This window comes from Camelina sativa, chromosome 3 (assembly GCF_000633955.1).
Source record: "Camelina sativa cultivar DH55 chromosome 3, Cs, whole genome shotgun sequence".
NCBI lineage: Eukaryota > Viridiplantae > Streptophyta > Magnoliopsida > Brassicales > Brassicaceae > Camelina > Camelina sativa.
In genome coordinates this window covers 15,405,837-15,421,995 of record NC_025687.1, presented here as the reverse complement: position 1 = coordinate 15,421,995, position 16,159 = coordinate 15,405,837, and the positions used below count along the sequence as shown (strand labels likewise).

The window sequence follows — 16,159 nt, the reverse complement described above, 5'->3', positions numbered from 1 at the left end:
TGAACTTGAAAGTTCGACTCCATCTTCCTTTCCCAGTCTAGATAAGTCTCTGGATCATTGGTACCATGGAACGAAGGATACTGAATCTTGAGATGATTCAGCTGCTGCCTCAAGGGATCATAATCTCTGTCGTGATCTCTGTTACTGTTTCTCCTCATTGTCTCTTGGCTATGATCTGAGGCTTCCTCTTCTTCTGAATACTCTCTATCTGTATCAAAGTATATTCGATGCCCAGCTACTTGTTCAGCTCGTCGTGGGCGTGTAGGATCTCTACCAGTTCTTCGATGCTCTCTTTCTGTGCTTTGAGTGTTTCTTCTCTGAATGAAACAAGTCTCCCTTCCCCCAGTAGGTGACTTAGCTGTTCTGATCCGTGTATGTTTGGAAGAAGCTCCCACGTGTGCCTTTCCTTTAGCTAAGCGGAGAGCCTCATTAGGACTAGGCGGTTCTGAAGAACTCTGATCTGAAGCGCTAGTTGCTTGAGCTATATCTTTGATCTGCTTCTCAAACTTGTTACTGAGCTGCTCCATCTGTTGCTGGAACTGAGTAGACATTGTCTTGTTTGCTTCTGTTATTTGCTTAGCCATGGCTTGGTTCAAAGCTTCCATAGCTTCTGGAGAAAGCTCCATTGTACCTGCAAAATAAAGAAGAAAACTCGAAGTAAAACGTTCCTTGAGTGAAAGAACAAAATAAACTCTAAGACTCGTAATCTAGACACAAACGAACAACAAAAAAAACAAATCCTAAAACTAAACAAGACTCACAACGAAAGCTAAAACAGCAGAGACTAACACAACAAAGAATTAAACAAATGAACAAAATCAAAACAACACAAAACGAGATTAGGGTTTAGAATCGCTCAGCCTTTGGCACAGAGTTGGCTCTGATACCACATAATACGAACTCCCTAGGATGAAACTCTGATGGAGGCTGATGACAGGTAAGAGGCGACGTGAATTGATGGTGATGATGAACAAGTGGATTGCGAGTGACGGCAGGTGATGTTCGAGAGAGAAAAGCAATGATTCGATGGTGAGAAGTGTTAGATGGTTATATGGATTCGAAAATAAAGTGAAGAGTTTCTTAATCACAAAGTGTTTAGAAACTCGGAATCATGAACGCATTCACGAGTTCGGATTGAGAGAAGAAAGATTCAACAATACTTGTTACATAAAACTTCTTCGCTACCAAACAAGGAGGCGTCGCTTTTGGGTTTTATAATCAACCCTAGGGCTCGACACTCCAAACAACAGGAAGTTCAAAATAAAACAACAAGGCGTGTAAAGGAAATAAGAAAACAACGAAGCGTCTAGGTGATCTGTAGTAGTACAGAAGTCACTTGTATTAGTACATTATTCCCCATTGGTAATGACTTCTAGATAACTCGACGTAGTGATCCATTTGCCTCATTAAAAACCATACCGAGAAAACCCATTGGGACAAAACTCAGCTATGGGAAAAAGAGTACAAACTTCACACCTAAGTTATCTAGTTATCATTACCGGGTGAAGTCTTCAGGGTGGATATGTTGAAGACTTGGATCCTCGGTAGATTGAATGACCCTTCAGCTATGAGTGCATGAGCTTCCTTGGCCATCTCCTTAGCTCTTGAACGAGTGATCCTTCCCACGATTTCCGGTTTCTCTGCAGCTTCTGTCTCCTTGCTGGCCACGATCATATCAATACCTCAGAAGTCGACTGAACTCCAAGTCAAGCTCCTGCACTGACCGAGTCCCCTGAGCTAGCTGAAGGACCTGCACCTCCAACCTATCTAGTGCCTCTCTAGGTAAATACTTGCGGTTGAACTCCAAGACGAAGTCAGCCCAAGACATCTCCCTCTGCACTCTCCTAGCAGCCACAACACTCCACCAGTCAAATGGTGGACCCCAATGTCCACCTAAAACTCCTCAGTACGTTCCACACTCGTCCTCCACGCATCCGTAACAGTTGGATCAGTACCTCCCGAGAACCGCTCGGTACCTATACGGCTCATCTCTCTCAGCATGCTGACATAACGAGAATGAACCCCTACATCCGCACCCACTGGCTGCTGCACCTCCGCTGCCACTGGCAGTACTACTGGTGCCTGAGCCGGTACCACACCCGGTATCTGAGCTAACAATTGTTTGAGCAAACCCGCAAGGTCGACATCCGGGACTCCACCCACTGGGACTCCCACACCTGGGGTCCTAACATCATTGGGTACTTGAGCATCAACACCGCCCCCTCCGGCCACACTCATCGAATCCCCTTGGACACCCTGCGACTCGCAGACACCCTCTGCTATCAGACTCTGGTCCGCAGTCTCACTAACCGCTGGGACTCTGCCCCAACCACGACAACTTCCTCGTCCATGACCACGTCCGCGTCCATGACCACGACCACGACCAGCAACAGCATCCTCTCTAACCATCTGCACTACCATGAACAGAAGGCTAAGCACGCAATTATCATAACACAAAAACATAAACTCACCGTGAAATCACACTGTAGGCTCAAAGAGGATGTTCTAGGACTTCATGCCATACACAATTGACTAACTCACATAAACAATCAAGACATGCAATCCCAAACATCACAACAAAAACCTAGTGAACCCAAACCTAGAACCGTAAGGGCTCTGATACCAAACTGAAACGACCTAACCCATTTTTTTTCTTTAAAATAATAAATAATAATAATAATAAACTAACACTAGTGGTTCCATACCCACTAGCCACCTAACCACAACCACAACTAACAGTGGAACATCAAATACCAATAGATATCCAATAAATATAACATAACACAATATCCAATAATCAACCAACAAGATACATAGAACCAGAAACCTAGCAATGTTTCTAATGACCCAACTCTAGCAANACCTCAGAAGTCGACTGAACTCCAAGTCAAGCTCCTGCACTGACCGAGTCCCCTGAGCTAGCTGAANGGACAACATCCAATCGAGTCCATAGAACATCCTCCTCTTCATTGACTTGATTCCACGATCACACTTTGCTTTACTTGCACCACAAACACAAATTGCAATGCATGAGTATTTTATAAANCCTGCACCTCCAACCTATCTAGTGCCTCTCTAGGTAAATACTTGCGGTTGAACTCCAAGACGAAGTCAGCCCAAGACATCTCCCNAATACCACATAATACGATCTCCCTAGAATAGAACTCCGATGAAAGGCTGAAGATAGGTAATAGGCGACTTGATCTTGTTGATGATGATGGACAAATGACTTTGAGTGATGATGTGTGAAGATCGAATGATGAAAACAATGGTTCGATGGAGATAGATGTTTAGGTGGTTGTATGGATTGGAACAAAGTGAAGAGTTTCTGAATCACAAAGTGTATAGAAACCCAGAAATCAAGAACGCATTCTAGAATTCAAATTGAGAGAAAAAGTGTGACAATACTTGTTCATACAACTTCTTCGCTACCAAACTAGGAGGCGTGGCTTTTGGGTTTTATAATAAACCCTAGGGTTCGACACTCCAAATAAAACAACAGGGCATGTAAAGGAAATAAGAAAAACAACGAAGCGTTTAAGTGATCTGTAGTAGTACAGAAGCCACTTGTATTAGTACATTATTCCCCATTGGTAATGACTTCTAGATAACTCGACGTAGTGATCCATTTGCCTCATTAAAAACCATACCGAGAAAACCCATTGGGACAAAACTCAGCTATGGGAAAAAGAGTACAAACTTCACACCTAAGTTATCTAGTTATCATTACCGGGTGAAGTCTTCAGGGTGGATATGTTGAAGACTTGGATCCTCGGTAGATTGAATGACCCTTCAGCTATGAGTGCATGAGCTTCCTTGGCCATCTCCTTAGCTCTTGAACGAGTGATCCTTCCCACGATTTCCGGTTTCTCTGCAGCTTCTGTCTCCTTGCTGGCCACGATCATATCAATACCTCAGAAGTCGACTGAACTCCAAGTCAAGCTCCTGCACTGACCGAGTCCCCTGAGCTAGCTGAAGGACCTGCACCTCCAACCTATCTAGTGCCTCTCTAGGTAAATACTTGCGGTTGAACTCCAAGACGAAGTCAGCCCAAGACATCTCCCTCTGCACTCTCCTAGCAGCCACAACACTCCACCAGTCAAATGGTGGACCCCAATGTCCACCTAAAACTCCTCAGTACGTTCCACACTCGTCCTCCACGCATCCGTAACAGTTGGATCAGTACCTCCCGAGAACCGCTCGGTACCTATACGGCTCATCTCTCTCAGCATGCTGACATAACGAGAATGAACCCCTACATCCGCACCCACTGGCTGCTGCACCTCCGCTGCCACTGGCAGTACTACTGGTGCCTGAGCCGGTACCACACCCGGTATCTGAGCTAACAATTGTTTGAGCAAACCCGCAAGGTCGACATCCGGGACTCCACCCACTGGGACTCCCACACCTGGGGTCCTAACATCATTGGGTACTTGAGCATCAACACCGCCCCCTCCGGCCACACTCATCGAATCCCCTTGGACACCCTGCGACTCGCAGACACCCTCTGCTATCAGACTCTGGTCCGCAGTCTCACTAACCGCTGGGACTCTGCCCCAACCACGACAACTTCCTCGTCCATGACCACGTCCGCGTCCATGACCACGACCACGACCAGCAACAGCATCCTCTCTAACCATCTGCACTACCATGAACAGAAGGCTAAGCACGCAATTATCATAACACAAAAACATAAACTCACCGTGAAATCACACTGTAGGCTCAAAGAGGATGTTCTAGGACTTCATGCCATACACAATTGACTAACTCACATAAACAATCAAGACATGCAATCCCAAACATCACAACAAAAACCTAGTGAACCCAAACCTAGAACCGTAAGGGCTCTGATACCAAACTGAAACGACCTAACCCATTTTTTTTCTTTAAAATAATAAATAATAATAATAATAAACTAACACTAGTGGTTCCATACCCACTAGCCACCTAACCACAACCACAACTAACAGTGGAACATCAAATACCAATAGATATCCAATAAATATAACATAACACAATATCCAATAATCAACCAACAAGATACATAGAACCAGAAACCTAGCAATGTTTCTAATGACCCAACTCTAGCAACCTAGCAATGCCGGACAACATCCAATCGAGTCCATAGAACATCCTCCTCTTCATTGACTTGATTCCACGATCACACTTTGCTTTACTTGCACCACAAACACAAATTGCAATGCATGAGTATTTTATAAACACTCAGTAAGGCAATCCTCTCATCTACTAGGCTATACACACAAGCAATAGAGATACTCCAACCAACATACAACAATCAACAAACAAACCAAACTCTGAATCGACCGACACAAAGCTTGCATCGATGGACACCAACTGGGGACTGCATCGACCGACGCATGATATGCATCGACCGATGCAAGGTTCACTTGCATTGACCAATGCTCCCATTGCATCGACCGACGCATGCTCGACATCACGCGAAAACCCTAATTGCATCGACCGACGCCTCCACATGGCATCGACTGATGCTCTTAGGTCAATCCGCGCCGTCCTTGCATTTGCATCGACCGATGCACATGCCGAGCATCGTTTTCCCCAAAGCTTCTCGCCGGATATTCGTTCCTGCAACCACAAGACTCGATCCCAAGCCACAAGAAAGCCTCACACGTAAACAATGTTCTAACAAGCTAAACAACACATAAACAGACAGATCAGAGAATCTCTAGCTTAGATAAGCCATGGTCATGCACTTACCTTTGCCACAGAAGAAATCCGACCCAAACCCAGGAAGAAAACAGCCCTAGGAAGCTCCTACAACGATCCCATCTACAGATCTCTACAGGAACAGCCTCAAACTCCAAGAATCTCCCAAGAACACTCAAGAACACCAAAAACTCTTCTCTCTCTCTCTCGTTTCTCTCAAAAGCGGCTAAACACGCCTAATGAGACAAAACACGAGTTTAAGGGTTTTCCCTTTACCCAAAACGCAGCGTTTAACTTAAAACTCGACCGAGAAAACCGAGCATGCATCGAACGATGCACTACTATTTCAATTCTACAGACTTTCCAGATAACTCTAACATTTTGACTTTCTAAATAAGTCTAATTTAGTAACCTAACTGCCTATGAAAACCAAAAACTTGATTTCTCCATATGTATAATACATAATCATGTCAAAAACATACAGAAGCAAGTACATACCAAATATCAAAGAATACAACAAGAAAATTTTTAAAATTATTCACCAATTTGCAATAAATTGGTTTTCAAATTATGAGGACTTCATATTGATGTCAACATTGTAGAAATAAACTAGCTTTATGAAGATACTTCCGCTGAAGTCTATTTTGTGTGGTCTATTTTTGCAATTAAAATTTAATAAAGAAGACATCGTGTCAAGTCTACTATGGTAGTTGACTTCTTTTGTTGTCTTCCTTTGTTAATTTTTTGGTCAGTTTTGCAATTAAAAACATATAACAGAGTTGACTTCTTAGAAAGTTTCAAAAGGTTAACTTCGACTACAGTCTACACAGGTTATTTTTGCAATTGACCAAACCATTGACTTTGTATTAGACTTCTAGCTAACAAGTAGACTTCATATATCTGTCAACTAGAAAAAGTAAACTTCGTTGTGGTTAGTTTTGCAATTGACAAAGTATGAATTTCGCCAATTAGACTACTTACGAAGTCTCCAAGAATGTTGACTTATTTTGCAGTCTGCCGTGGTCATTTTTGCGGTTGACCAAAATTTTAATTTTTTAACTAGTAGACTTCTTTAGCAGCCAACAAGTTAATTTTATATAAATTCTATTACGGTCAATGCTTTTATATTTTGGTCAACTTCAAAAATAACCAATATAGAAGTCTACTATTTTATTATCCTTCAAAGACTTCGTCTGACAGTCTTAACTAAAAAGTCAAGAATTTGGTCAATTGCAAAAATATACCTTAGTAGACTGCAAACGAAGTATCCATTATAAATATTATAATGCAGGCTAAACCATATTTTTTTGTTTTCAAATGAAATTAAGGAGACCGAAGTTTTAGTCTAGAGCTTGAAACTCGATAAATTTTAAATTGCAAACCTAACCACATAGTAGACTTTAACATGATATTATGATTGTTGGACTAACAAATGAAGTCTAATTTCGACAAAAACACAAGGAAAATCACGAAATGTACCGGAAAATAACCTTATGGTGGTTGTTCGCAATGTCTAAACACCGAAGACGTCGTCTTAAGTCACCACGGAAGAAACTCAACGCCAATTTAATCGCTATCCAAGAATCATGACATATAACAAGATAAATGCACTTACAAATTTTCTTTGATTAAAATGGAGAGAAGATGGAAGAAAATGAAGTTCTCATAGCAGTGGGTGTTATTTAAGCCTACAAATTCAGGTTGTTGAAGTTTTAAGAGCTTCAAATTTGGTTGTTCATGGTAGTTGGAAAAATATGGCTGTGGTACAACCGTAAATAAAAGAAGAAGATGAGGATATGAATGTAATAAACATTTTCGCAAGAAATTCAAATAAATCAGAAATAATGGCAATTTCGTGAATACAATAAATAGACGATGATTTAATAGGGAGAAAGTGGCAAATATTGGAGAGAGAAAAAAAAGGTCGAACATTACAATTGACTCAAGTTAGGGGTCTATTTTTACAAGTCTCCCCTAAATCTTTTAAATTAATATATAATATTAATAGGATTTGCTATATTTTTCTTCAAGTTCAAATCATATTTTCTTATTATTGTTTAAATTTTATATATAAATATTTGACAAGTAAATACTTCGCATATATATATTCAGTTGGAGCAACATAGGTCTCTATGGTTGGATGTAAAACATCGTAAATATCTTTAAAAAAATATTCTAAGAATATTGATTTGATTTTGTTTGTGATGGTAAACCGGTATATCGTGTGTTTTTTTTTACAGCGATTTACGATTTTGATTTTGTTTGTGATGGTAAACCGATTAAAAAAATTATATGATTTCTTAAAAATATTTTCTAAAATTTGCTGCTAAAGTCTAAGAAGCACCAGCTCAACTGGTCAACTTTTAAGGAGTGTTTATTCAGTGAAAGTTTTTAATGGCTTTAAATTATTGGTGTATTTTTTTAGAGTGAAATGGTTTTGTAAATGCTTTCAGGATGACCACGACGATGAAATCACCTGATTTTATCAGATAAGTCTCGAGAGAATATGGGAGATTTATAAAATTAGACTATAAACTTGAGTCAATTGCAATGTTAGATCTTTTTTTTTCTCTTTTTCTAACATTTGCCACTTTTTCATATTAAATTTTTGTCCATTAATTTTATTCACAAAAATGTCATTATTTCTGATTTATTTGAATTTTTTGTAAAAATGTTTATTACATCCATATCCTCATCTTCTTCTTTTATTTACGGTTGTGCCACCACCATCAATTTTCCAACAACCATGAACAACCAAATTTAAAGTTCTTAAAGCTTCAACAACCTGAATTTGTAAGCTTAAATAACACCCACTGCTATGAGAACTTCATTTTCTTCCATCTTCTCTCCATTTTAATCAAAGAAAATTTGTAAGTGCATTTATCTTGTTATATGTCATGATTCTTGGATAGCGATTAAATTGGCGTTGAGTTTCTTCCGTGGTGACTTAAGACGACGTCTTCGGTGTTTAGACATTGCGAACAACCACCATAAGGTTATTTTCCGGTACATTTCGTGATTTTCCTTGTGTTTTTGTCGAAATTAGACTTCATTTGTTAGTCCAACAATCATAATATCATGTTAAAGTCTACTATGTGGTTAGGTTTGCAATTTAAAATTTATCGAGTTTCAAGCTCTAGACTAAAACTTCGGTCTCCTTAATTTCATTTGAAAACAAAAAAATATGGTTTAGCCTGCATTATAATATTTATAATGGATACTTCGTTTGCAGTCTACTAAGGTATATTTTTGCAATTGACCAAATTCTTGACTTTTTAGTTAAGACTGTCAGACGAAGTCTTTGAAGGATAATAAAATAGTAGACTTCTATATTGGTTATTTTTGAAGTTGACCAAAATATAAAAGCATTGACCGTAATAGAATTTATATAAAATTAACTTGTTGGCTGCTAAAGAAGTCTACTAGTTAAAAAATTAAAATTTTGGTCAACCGCAAAAATGACCACGGCAGACTGCAAAATAAGTCAACATTCTTGGAGACTTCGTAAGTAGTCTAATTGGCGAAATTCATACTTTGTCAATTGCAAAACTAACCACAACGAAGTTTACTTTTTCTAGTTGACAGATATATGAAGTCTACTTGTTAGCTAGAAGTCTAATACAAAGTCAATGGTTTGGTCAATTGCAAAAATAACCTGTGTAGACTGTAGTCGAAGTTAACCTTTTGAAACTTTCTAAGAAGTCAACTCTGTTATATGTTTTTAATTGCAAAACTGACCAAAAAATTAACAAAGGAAGACAACAAAAGAAGTCAACTACCATAGTAGACTTGACACGATGTCTTCTTTATTAAATTTTAATTGCAAAAATAGACCACACAAAATAGACTTCAGCGGAAGTATCTTCATAAAGCTAGTTTATTTCTACAATGTTGACATCAATATGAAGTCCTCATAATTTGAAAACCAATTTATTGCAAATTGGTGAATAATTTTAAAAATTTTCTTGTTGTATTCTTTGATATTTGGTATGTACTTGCTTCTGTATGTTTTTGACATGATTATGTATTATACATATGGAGAAATCAAGTTTTTGGTTTTCATAGGCAGTTAGGTTACTAAATTAGACTTATTTAGAAAGTCAAAATGTTAGAGTTATCTGGAAAGTCTGTAGAATTGAAATAGTAGTGCATCGTTCGATGCATGCTCGGTTTTCTCGGTCGAGTTTTAAGTTAAACGCTGCGTTTTGGGTAAAGGGAAAACCCTTAAACTCGTGTTTTGTCTCATTAGGCGTGTTTANTAATATCATGTTAAAGTCTACTATGTGGTTAGGTTTGCAATTTAAAATTTATCAAGTTTCAAGCTCCTAGACTAAAACTTCGGTCTCCTTAATTTCATTTGAAAATAAAAAAATATGGTTTAGCCTGCATTATAATATTTATAATGGATACTTCGTTTGCAGTCTACTAAGGTATATTTTTGCAATTAACCAAATTCTTGACTTTTTAGTTATGACTGTCGGACGAAGTCTTCTTCCGATAATAAAAGAGTAGACTTCTATAGTGCCTATTTTTGGATTTGACCAAAATATAAAAACATTAACCGTCATATTATTGATAGAAAATTAATTAGTTGACTGCAAAAGAAGTCTACTAGTTAAAAAATTAAAATGTTGTTCAACCCCAAAAATGACCACGGCAGACTGCAAATGAAGTCAACAATCCTGGAGACTTCGTAAGTAGTCTACTTGGCGAAAGTCAAACTTGGTCAATTGCAAAACTAACCACAACGAAGTTTACTTTTTCTAGTTGACAGATAGATGAAGTCTACTTGTTAGCTAGAAGTCTACTACAAAGTCAATGGTTTGGTCAATTGCAAAAATAACCAGAGTAGACTGTAATCGAAGTTAACTTGTTGAAACTTTCTAAGAAGTCTACTCTGTTCTATGTTTTTAATTGCAAAACTGACCAAAAAATTAACAAAGGGAGACAACAAAAGAAGTCAACTATCCTAGTAGACTTCATCCGGTGTATGCTTTATTAAATTGTAATTGCAAAAATAGACCACACAAAATAGACTTCAAGGGAAATATCTTCATAGAGGCTAGTTTATGTCTACAAGGTTGACATCAACATGAAGTCTTCATAATTTGATAACCAAGTTATTGCAAATTGGTGAATAATTTGAAAGATTTTCTTGTTGTATTCTTTGATATATGAGATGTACTTGCCTCTGTATGTTTTTGAAATGATTATATATTATACATATGGAGAAATCAAGTTTTTGGTTTTCTTAGGCAGTTAGGTTATTAACTTAGACTTATTTTTGAAGTCAACGAGTTGGAGTTCTGTATGAAATCTGTATAATTGAAAAAGTCTTTAATTGAAAAATGAGTACGATTGCTTCACAATCCATCTATATATTGGTTGAGAGAGAAGATTCTTGTTCCTCACAAATCTGTTTACTACATTGCAATGGTGAGAACTAAGAAACTTTAAAGGAACAGTTTCATATCCTGATTTAGTTTTTCTTTATAATTTTGTTTCTGTCTTCTCTTCTTTGTAGGTCGTAAACATTGTGTTGAGGTTGGCGTGGCTGCAGACCGTGCTGGATTTCAACTTCGTGTTCTTACATTGTGAAACTATGGTTGCTCTTCTTGCTGCTCTTGAGATCATACGTCGTGGTATCTGGAATTTCTTTAGGTAACTTCTGAACCCAAAAAAATTTAATCACTGTGCTTGCTCCTTTTAAAGCATTTTTTACTTAAGCGTTCTTGCTTTGTCTGGTTGTGAAGGTTGGAGAACGAGCATTTGAACAATGTGGGAAAATTCAGAGCATTCAAATCAGTTCTGCTACCATTCAACTACGATGAAGAGGAAGATCGAGATAGTTAAATCTAAGATTGTTATCAAATCAAGGGTTTTTTTTCACATGAGTGGTACTCCAATTTTGTATTGTTCCTTGTAAAACAATAAAGAAGTAGGAAATGAGCATGATGAGTCTTCGGATATAACAATCTTTTCTACCTAGTGTTATTATTGTTGTGCTCTCTCTGTCACAATGGGAGAGAGACCTACTAAACAAACAACAGCGATCACACCTGTGAGCTATTTTAACTATGATACACCAATAATTACCCTTGAAACACTCTAAGAAATTATGAGGTATTGACACAGCAAGCGTAAGAAGCATGAGCATATTGATCTTGCAGAAATAACCCAAATAGTTTGCCAAAACAGCATCAACTAAGTCTATCATATCACTCGAGTCTACTACTAAAAAAGCCAATGTTGCTGCCTCTTGATATCCAACAAGGAATGATCATATTGAAAACCTTTATCAGTTGTTCGAATTGCCTTGCTCACTAGGGTTTAACCGCTCACCGCTGCAACAAAAGAAATGTGGAAGCTTAACTCGCCTGCAACTCCTGGAACACAAAAAGAGTATGCACTTAAACAGCGGTATATACAAGTGCCCTCATCATGAGATCATGATAAGCGATACAAATACAAAATCAAGCATATGCCAAGGCCAAACAAGTGTGATTTATTGCCATGGCCAAACAAGTTGACTATTGTACCACGATGAACACAAGAAGTTATTTCATCAAACTTGTTAAAGGTTCACATTTCTAGTTACTTAAATGATATGCAGTTTCTAACAAGTGATGCTAAAGTACAGAATATTGAATCAGAAAGCATATGCGCTTATACTTCAGCTATTGAATTAAACAGTGACAAACAGATAAAGCAACAAGAGAAGCCAATCTATAGGAACAGGTTTAAGAGCCTTTGGCCCATTTCTTATCCCTTTCTTGTGTTTAGAAATCTGCATTTTTCATAAAGAACAACTTTGATTAACACTATCATTCTCCAAGGAAAAAAAAATACACATTTTCATACTAGATAGCTCTGAACACCCAAGAACATATGAGCCTTAAGGAACCAAATCAATTTAGAACTGAGCTTAAACCCAGACGCCACAATAATTCAAAACCCTAATGAAATTTTTAACATTTCAGAAGCAGGAAAACGAAAAGGAGAAAAACCAAATAAGAGAGACTGAGAGTTCCGTGACCTTCTTCTTAGGCACAGCCATTAGCTCCATGGATCCGCCGAAATCAAAACTTGGAAGCCCGAATCCGAAACTCTTTTCATCGATTGAACCCGGCTGATTCTGATCGAACTCAGGCAAAACCAGCGGCGGCATAGAAATGAGGCGATCGAAAGCCATTGCTCAAACGGAGAAGATGCGAACTCGGAGATCTTCTGAGTTCAGATCTAGTACCAAAAGAAAACAACAAGTAAATGATGAGTCGTCATTAAAATTTGGAAATGAGAAAATCGATAAGGAGAAGAAGTTGAGAGATGGATTCTTACGAGAGAAGCTGAAGTAATACCGGCGGTGGCGTCAATATCATCATCGACATCGTCGTTCAAATTCCACCAGATCTGGCTCTGATCTAGCCGCCGCTACAATCTTCAGATCTGTCAAAATAATAAACCACCCACACATTAATAAACTGATTAACGAGAAGAAAACAACAAAGCATCATAGGAGAAGACAAAGAAAAGAAGAAGACATTACCTATCTAAAACTCGAGATTAGGGTTTGGACTAAAAGGTCGATCTCTACACCATGTTTGACAGAAAAAAGAGCTGTAGATGACGAAGATGAAGAAGAAAGGTGATTATGATGATGATTTGGTGAGAGACATATTTTTTCAGTTTCAAAATTGCTTATCGCCAGAGAGAGAGGCAGAAGGTGGAAGAGAAAGAAATGGAAATTATTAAGGTTAGGGTTAGTGAAAATTAGGTATATATAACTCGGTTAATTAAAACCGATTGGTTATGCCCTGCCGAACCGAACCAAACCGGTAACCGAATTACCATATTAATTACGCCGATCAGTTTATTGATCCTCTCACAGATTGCTGCCGAAAACCAAATATCTCGGTTTAATCGGTTCGGTTCTTTCGTTCTAACCAAACGCCCATGACTAATTATTAATAGATGATGGCATAACAAAGTCAACCACTAATAGTTTATAGAGAAGTCTACTTAAGCAAACCCTAAATCAAATAATTTTAACCTAATCAGTCTTTCCTCCCTTAATTTGACTCGTTTATATGTAAATTTATTTTATTTATATGCAGGAAGTCTATGTGGTTATTATTTGGTCAATAGGTTTATCAAATTATTTTTTATAATTTTTTTAATTAAAATTAAACTATAATTAAGGAGTAGACCTACCTTTATGTCTTCACATATATTCAATTTGTAATCTACCTTAAATAAATCTATTGCAGACTTCCTCCGGGTTACATCTGTCATTTCGGCTTCTGTTTATTGTTGATCGTAAGGGAGTCAACTGTAATTTCAGTACCCTTAGTGGTTATGTTTTCAAATATTGAATATGGGGTCTACTATTGCATTCAAGGCCAAATAAAGGTATACAAAATGCAATTGTCCCAGAGAATATTTCAAAATTTGTTAGGATTGAATTTGTTTGTGTTTTACAAATAAAATTTTATAAATATAATACTTTCAAATCCAAAATAACACTAAATCTAAAGGATTTAAATGTATTTTAGAATATACCACACAAATACACAATCTAAATAACACAGGATTTTAATGTAATTTTCAAACACATAATTGAAAATGTGTAACTGCAAGTTAAAACCTACCAATATTTAAAAAATAATGTTTTATGTGAAACCAATTCAATATATCAAATATTTTTATTCCAACCAAATACTATTAGATATTAAACTTCCAAATAAAAATAACTTGTGTTATGTTTTAGAATTTTTCCGAATATATTTCATTATACTAACATCAATTACTTTTTGATATAAATTTACAATTTTAAACCTATAAAAACAACATTAAAATGTGCTGTTGCATGGTCATTTATATATATATATATATATATATATATAGATGTATAAAAAGAAAATCAAAATATAAGTTAACATATCGTTTTAAAAGTTTTGATATTAACATATTTTACAAAATTTAGTTTTAAAAACAATTTTCATTTGCACTGCCCATAAATCTATTACTTTCTTAACTAAAACTCTTACATTTCACAAAATAATTAGTTAATACTAAATACTAATACATCTTACAATATAACAAGCCAAATTTTTAAATACACTGAAAGCAAATATATAGACAATAAAAAATAATATATCGCTGTAATTAAAAAAAAAATAAAAATCAAGTACATTCAAACAAAATTTAGTCAAACAAATCCTGCGAGAAGTGTGGCATTCCCGGAGAAGTGGTGGTGTCCCCTGCATTCATGCTTTTTAAGTTAACGAATATATCTTCGAAGCTCGGTGCCATCAGAACACCCAAAAAGATGATGGCTGAAATTTACCAATAAGTTCTTGTACATGAGCATGGTAGGGTAAAAAATTACCAAAATTGAAATCAATTTTTTTAAAAAAAAAAATCAAACAATAAAACAATTTGCAAATTTAAATTGAGAAAAAGATACGACTAAAGTGAGATTTAAGTGTGAATGGATGATTGTGTACTCATATTTTACTTGAGATGATAAACACTTACTAAATTTTATATCGGATTCACAGTTTAAGAATCATGGTCGGATTTATTCAAGAATAATCTGATAAAGCTGTCTTTTTGTATCTCTCTCATTTCGATTTCAAAGGAAAAGTAAGGTAATAGATCGATCTTTGATTTATATATTTGCCTTTTCAATTAGGAAGATTTGTTGTAGATTTTAAATTTTCTTTTTTTATTTTCTTCACATAGTGCGTCGATCTGGATTCCAAAAGATCTGGATTCCAAAAGAATTGAATCGAATATGGATCTTCTTCTACAGGTTTGAATCTATTTCCAATTGTATTTTTGTATTTGTTGTTGAAATCGAATCAATATTACGATCCATAGTTAATTTTTTGTTTTCTTCTTTCTTGAATTTTTATCACAAAACAGGATAATCCCATCAAGCCTAAATGAAAGATAAGCCAAAAAACCCTTTCGAATCCTGTTTATCCGTCTACTCTGATGAATTGGAAACTCTAATAATTCTGTTTTGTCTGTTCAGGATAATTTTTTCCCCAAATAGACGCTCATTGGACTCGACAATTGGATTGAAGGAGACATATGAATATACTGGTTTTACAAAAATATTTTAAATGAAAGGTAAGAAAGGAAATAAATTTTGGTTTAACACAGGTTATAGGGTTAATTTTCGTTTAACAAAACTAATGTCAAATTTGTTTACTTGTTAGGGTTAATAATTTTGGTTTCGGCCAAATTTTCAACTACGTAAAGAACAATGGAACGTGTAGTAATGAAGACATATATACACTATCCTGGTAAGTACAATCCAGGTAAGTAGTATGAAAGTTTATTTCAACCAAAATTTTAACTTTCTCCTTACAATGTTTCTTAATTATATAAATTAAATAGTTTTTGTTAACAATTTATAAAAGACAAAAGTATGTTTTTATAAATTATATTTTAAAAAAAAATTTCG

General features: G+C 36.4%; 1 protein-coding gene and 1 long non-coding RNA gene across 2 annotated transcripts; one reads left to right on the top strand and one right to left on the bottom strand.

Annotated features, from left to right (window-relative positions):
• Window positions 11,984-12,751, bottom strand: LOC104777192. Its single transcript, XM_010501404.1, has 3 exons — window positions 12,722-12,751; window positions 12,412-12,472; window positions 11,984-12,087 (listed from the first exon to the last, which is right to left on the bottom strand). The coding sequence occupies exons 1-3, from the start codon at window positions 12,749-12,751 to the stop codon at window positions 11,984-11,986; spliced, it is 195 nt and encodes a 64-aa protein (XP_010499706.1).
• On the top strand, window positions 15,239-15,749 carry LOC109131411. Its single transcript, XR_002037053.1, has 3 exons — window positions 15,239-15,335; window positions 15,430-15,499; window positions 15,613-15,749. It is a non-coding gene; the product is annotated as an uncharacterized LOC109131411 (long non-coding RNA).

Coding starts and splice junctions, on each gene's coding strand:
- LOC104777192 (XM_010501404.1), bottom strand. CDS start 12,751: ATGGAGCTAATGGCTGTGCCTAAGAAGAAG. Junction 12,473..12,721: donor TGGCTGTGCCTAAGAAGAAG/GTCACGGAACTC, acceptor TGAAAAATGCAG/ATTTCTAAACACAAGAAAGG. Junction 12,088..12,411: donor TCTTAAACCTGTTCCTATAG/ATTGGCTTCTCT, acceptor TTAAGTGCATAC/TCTTTTTGTGTTCCAGGAGT.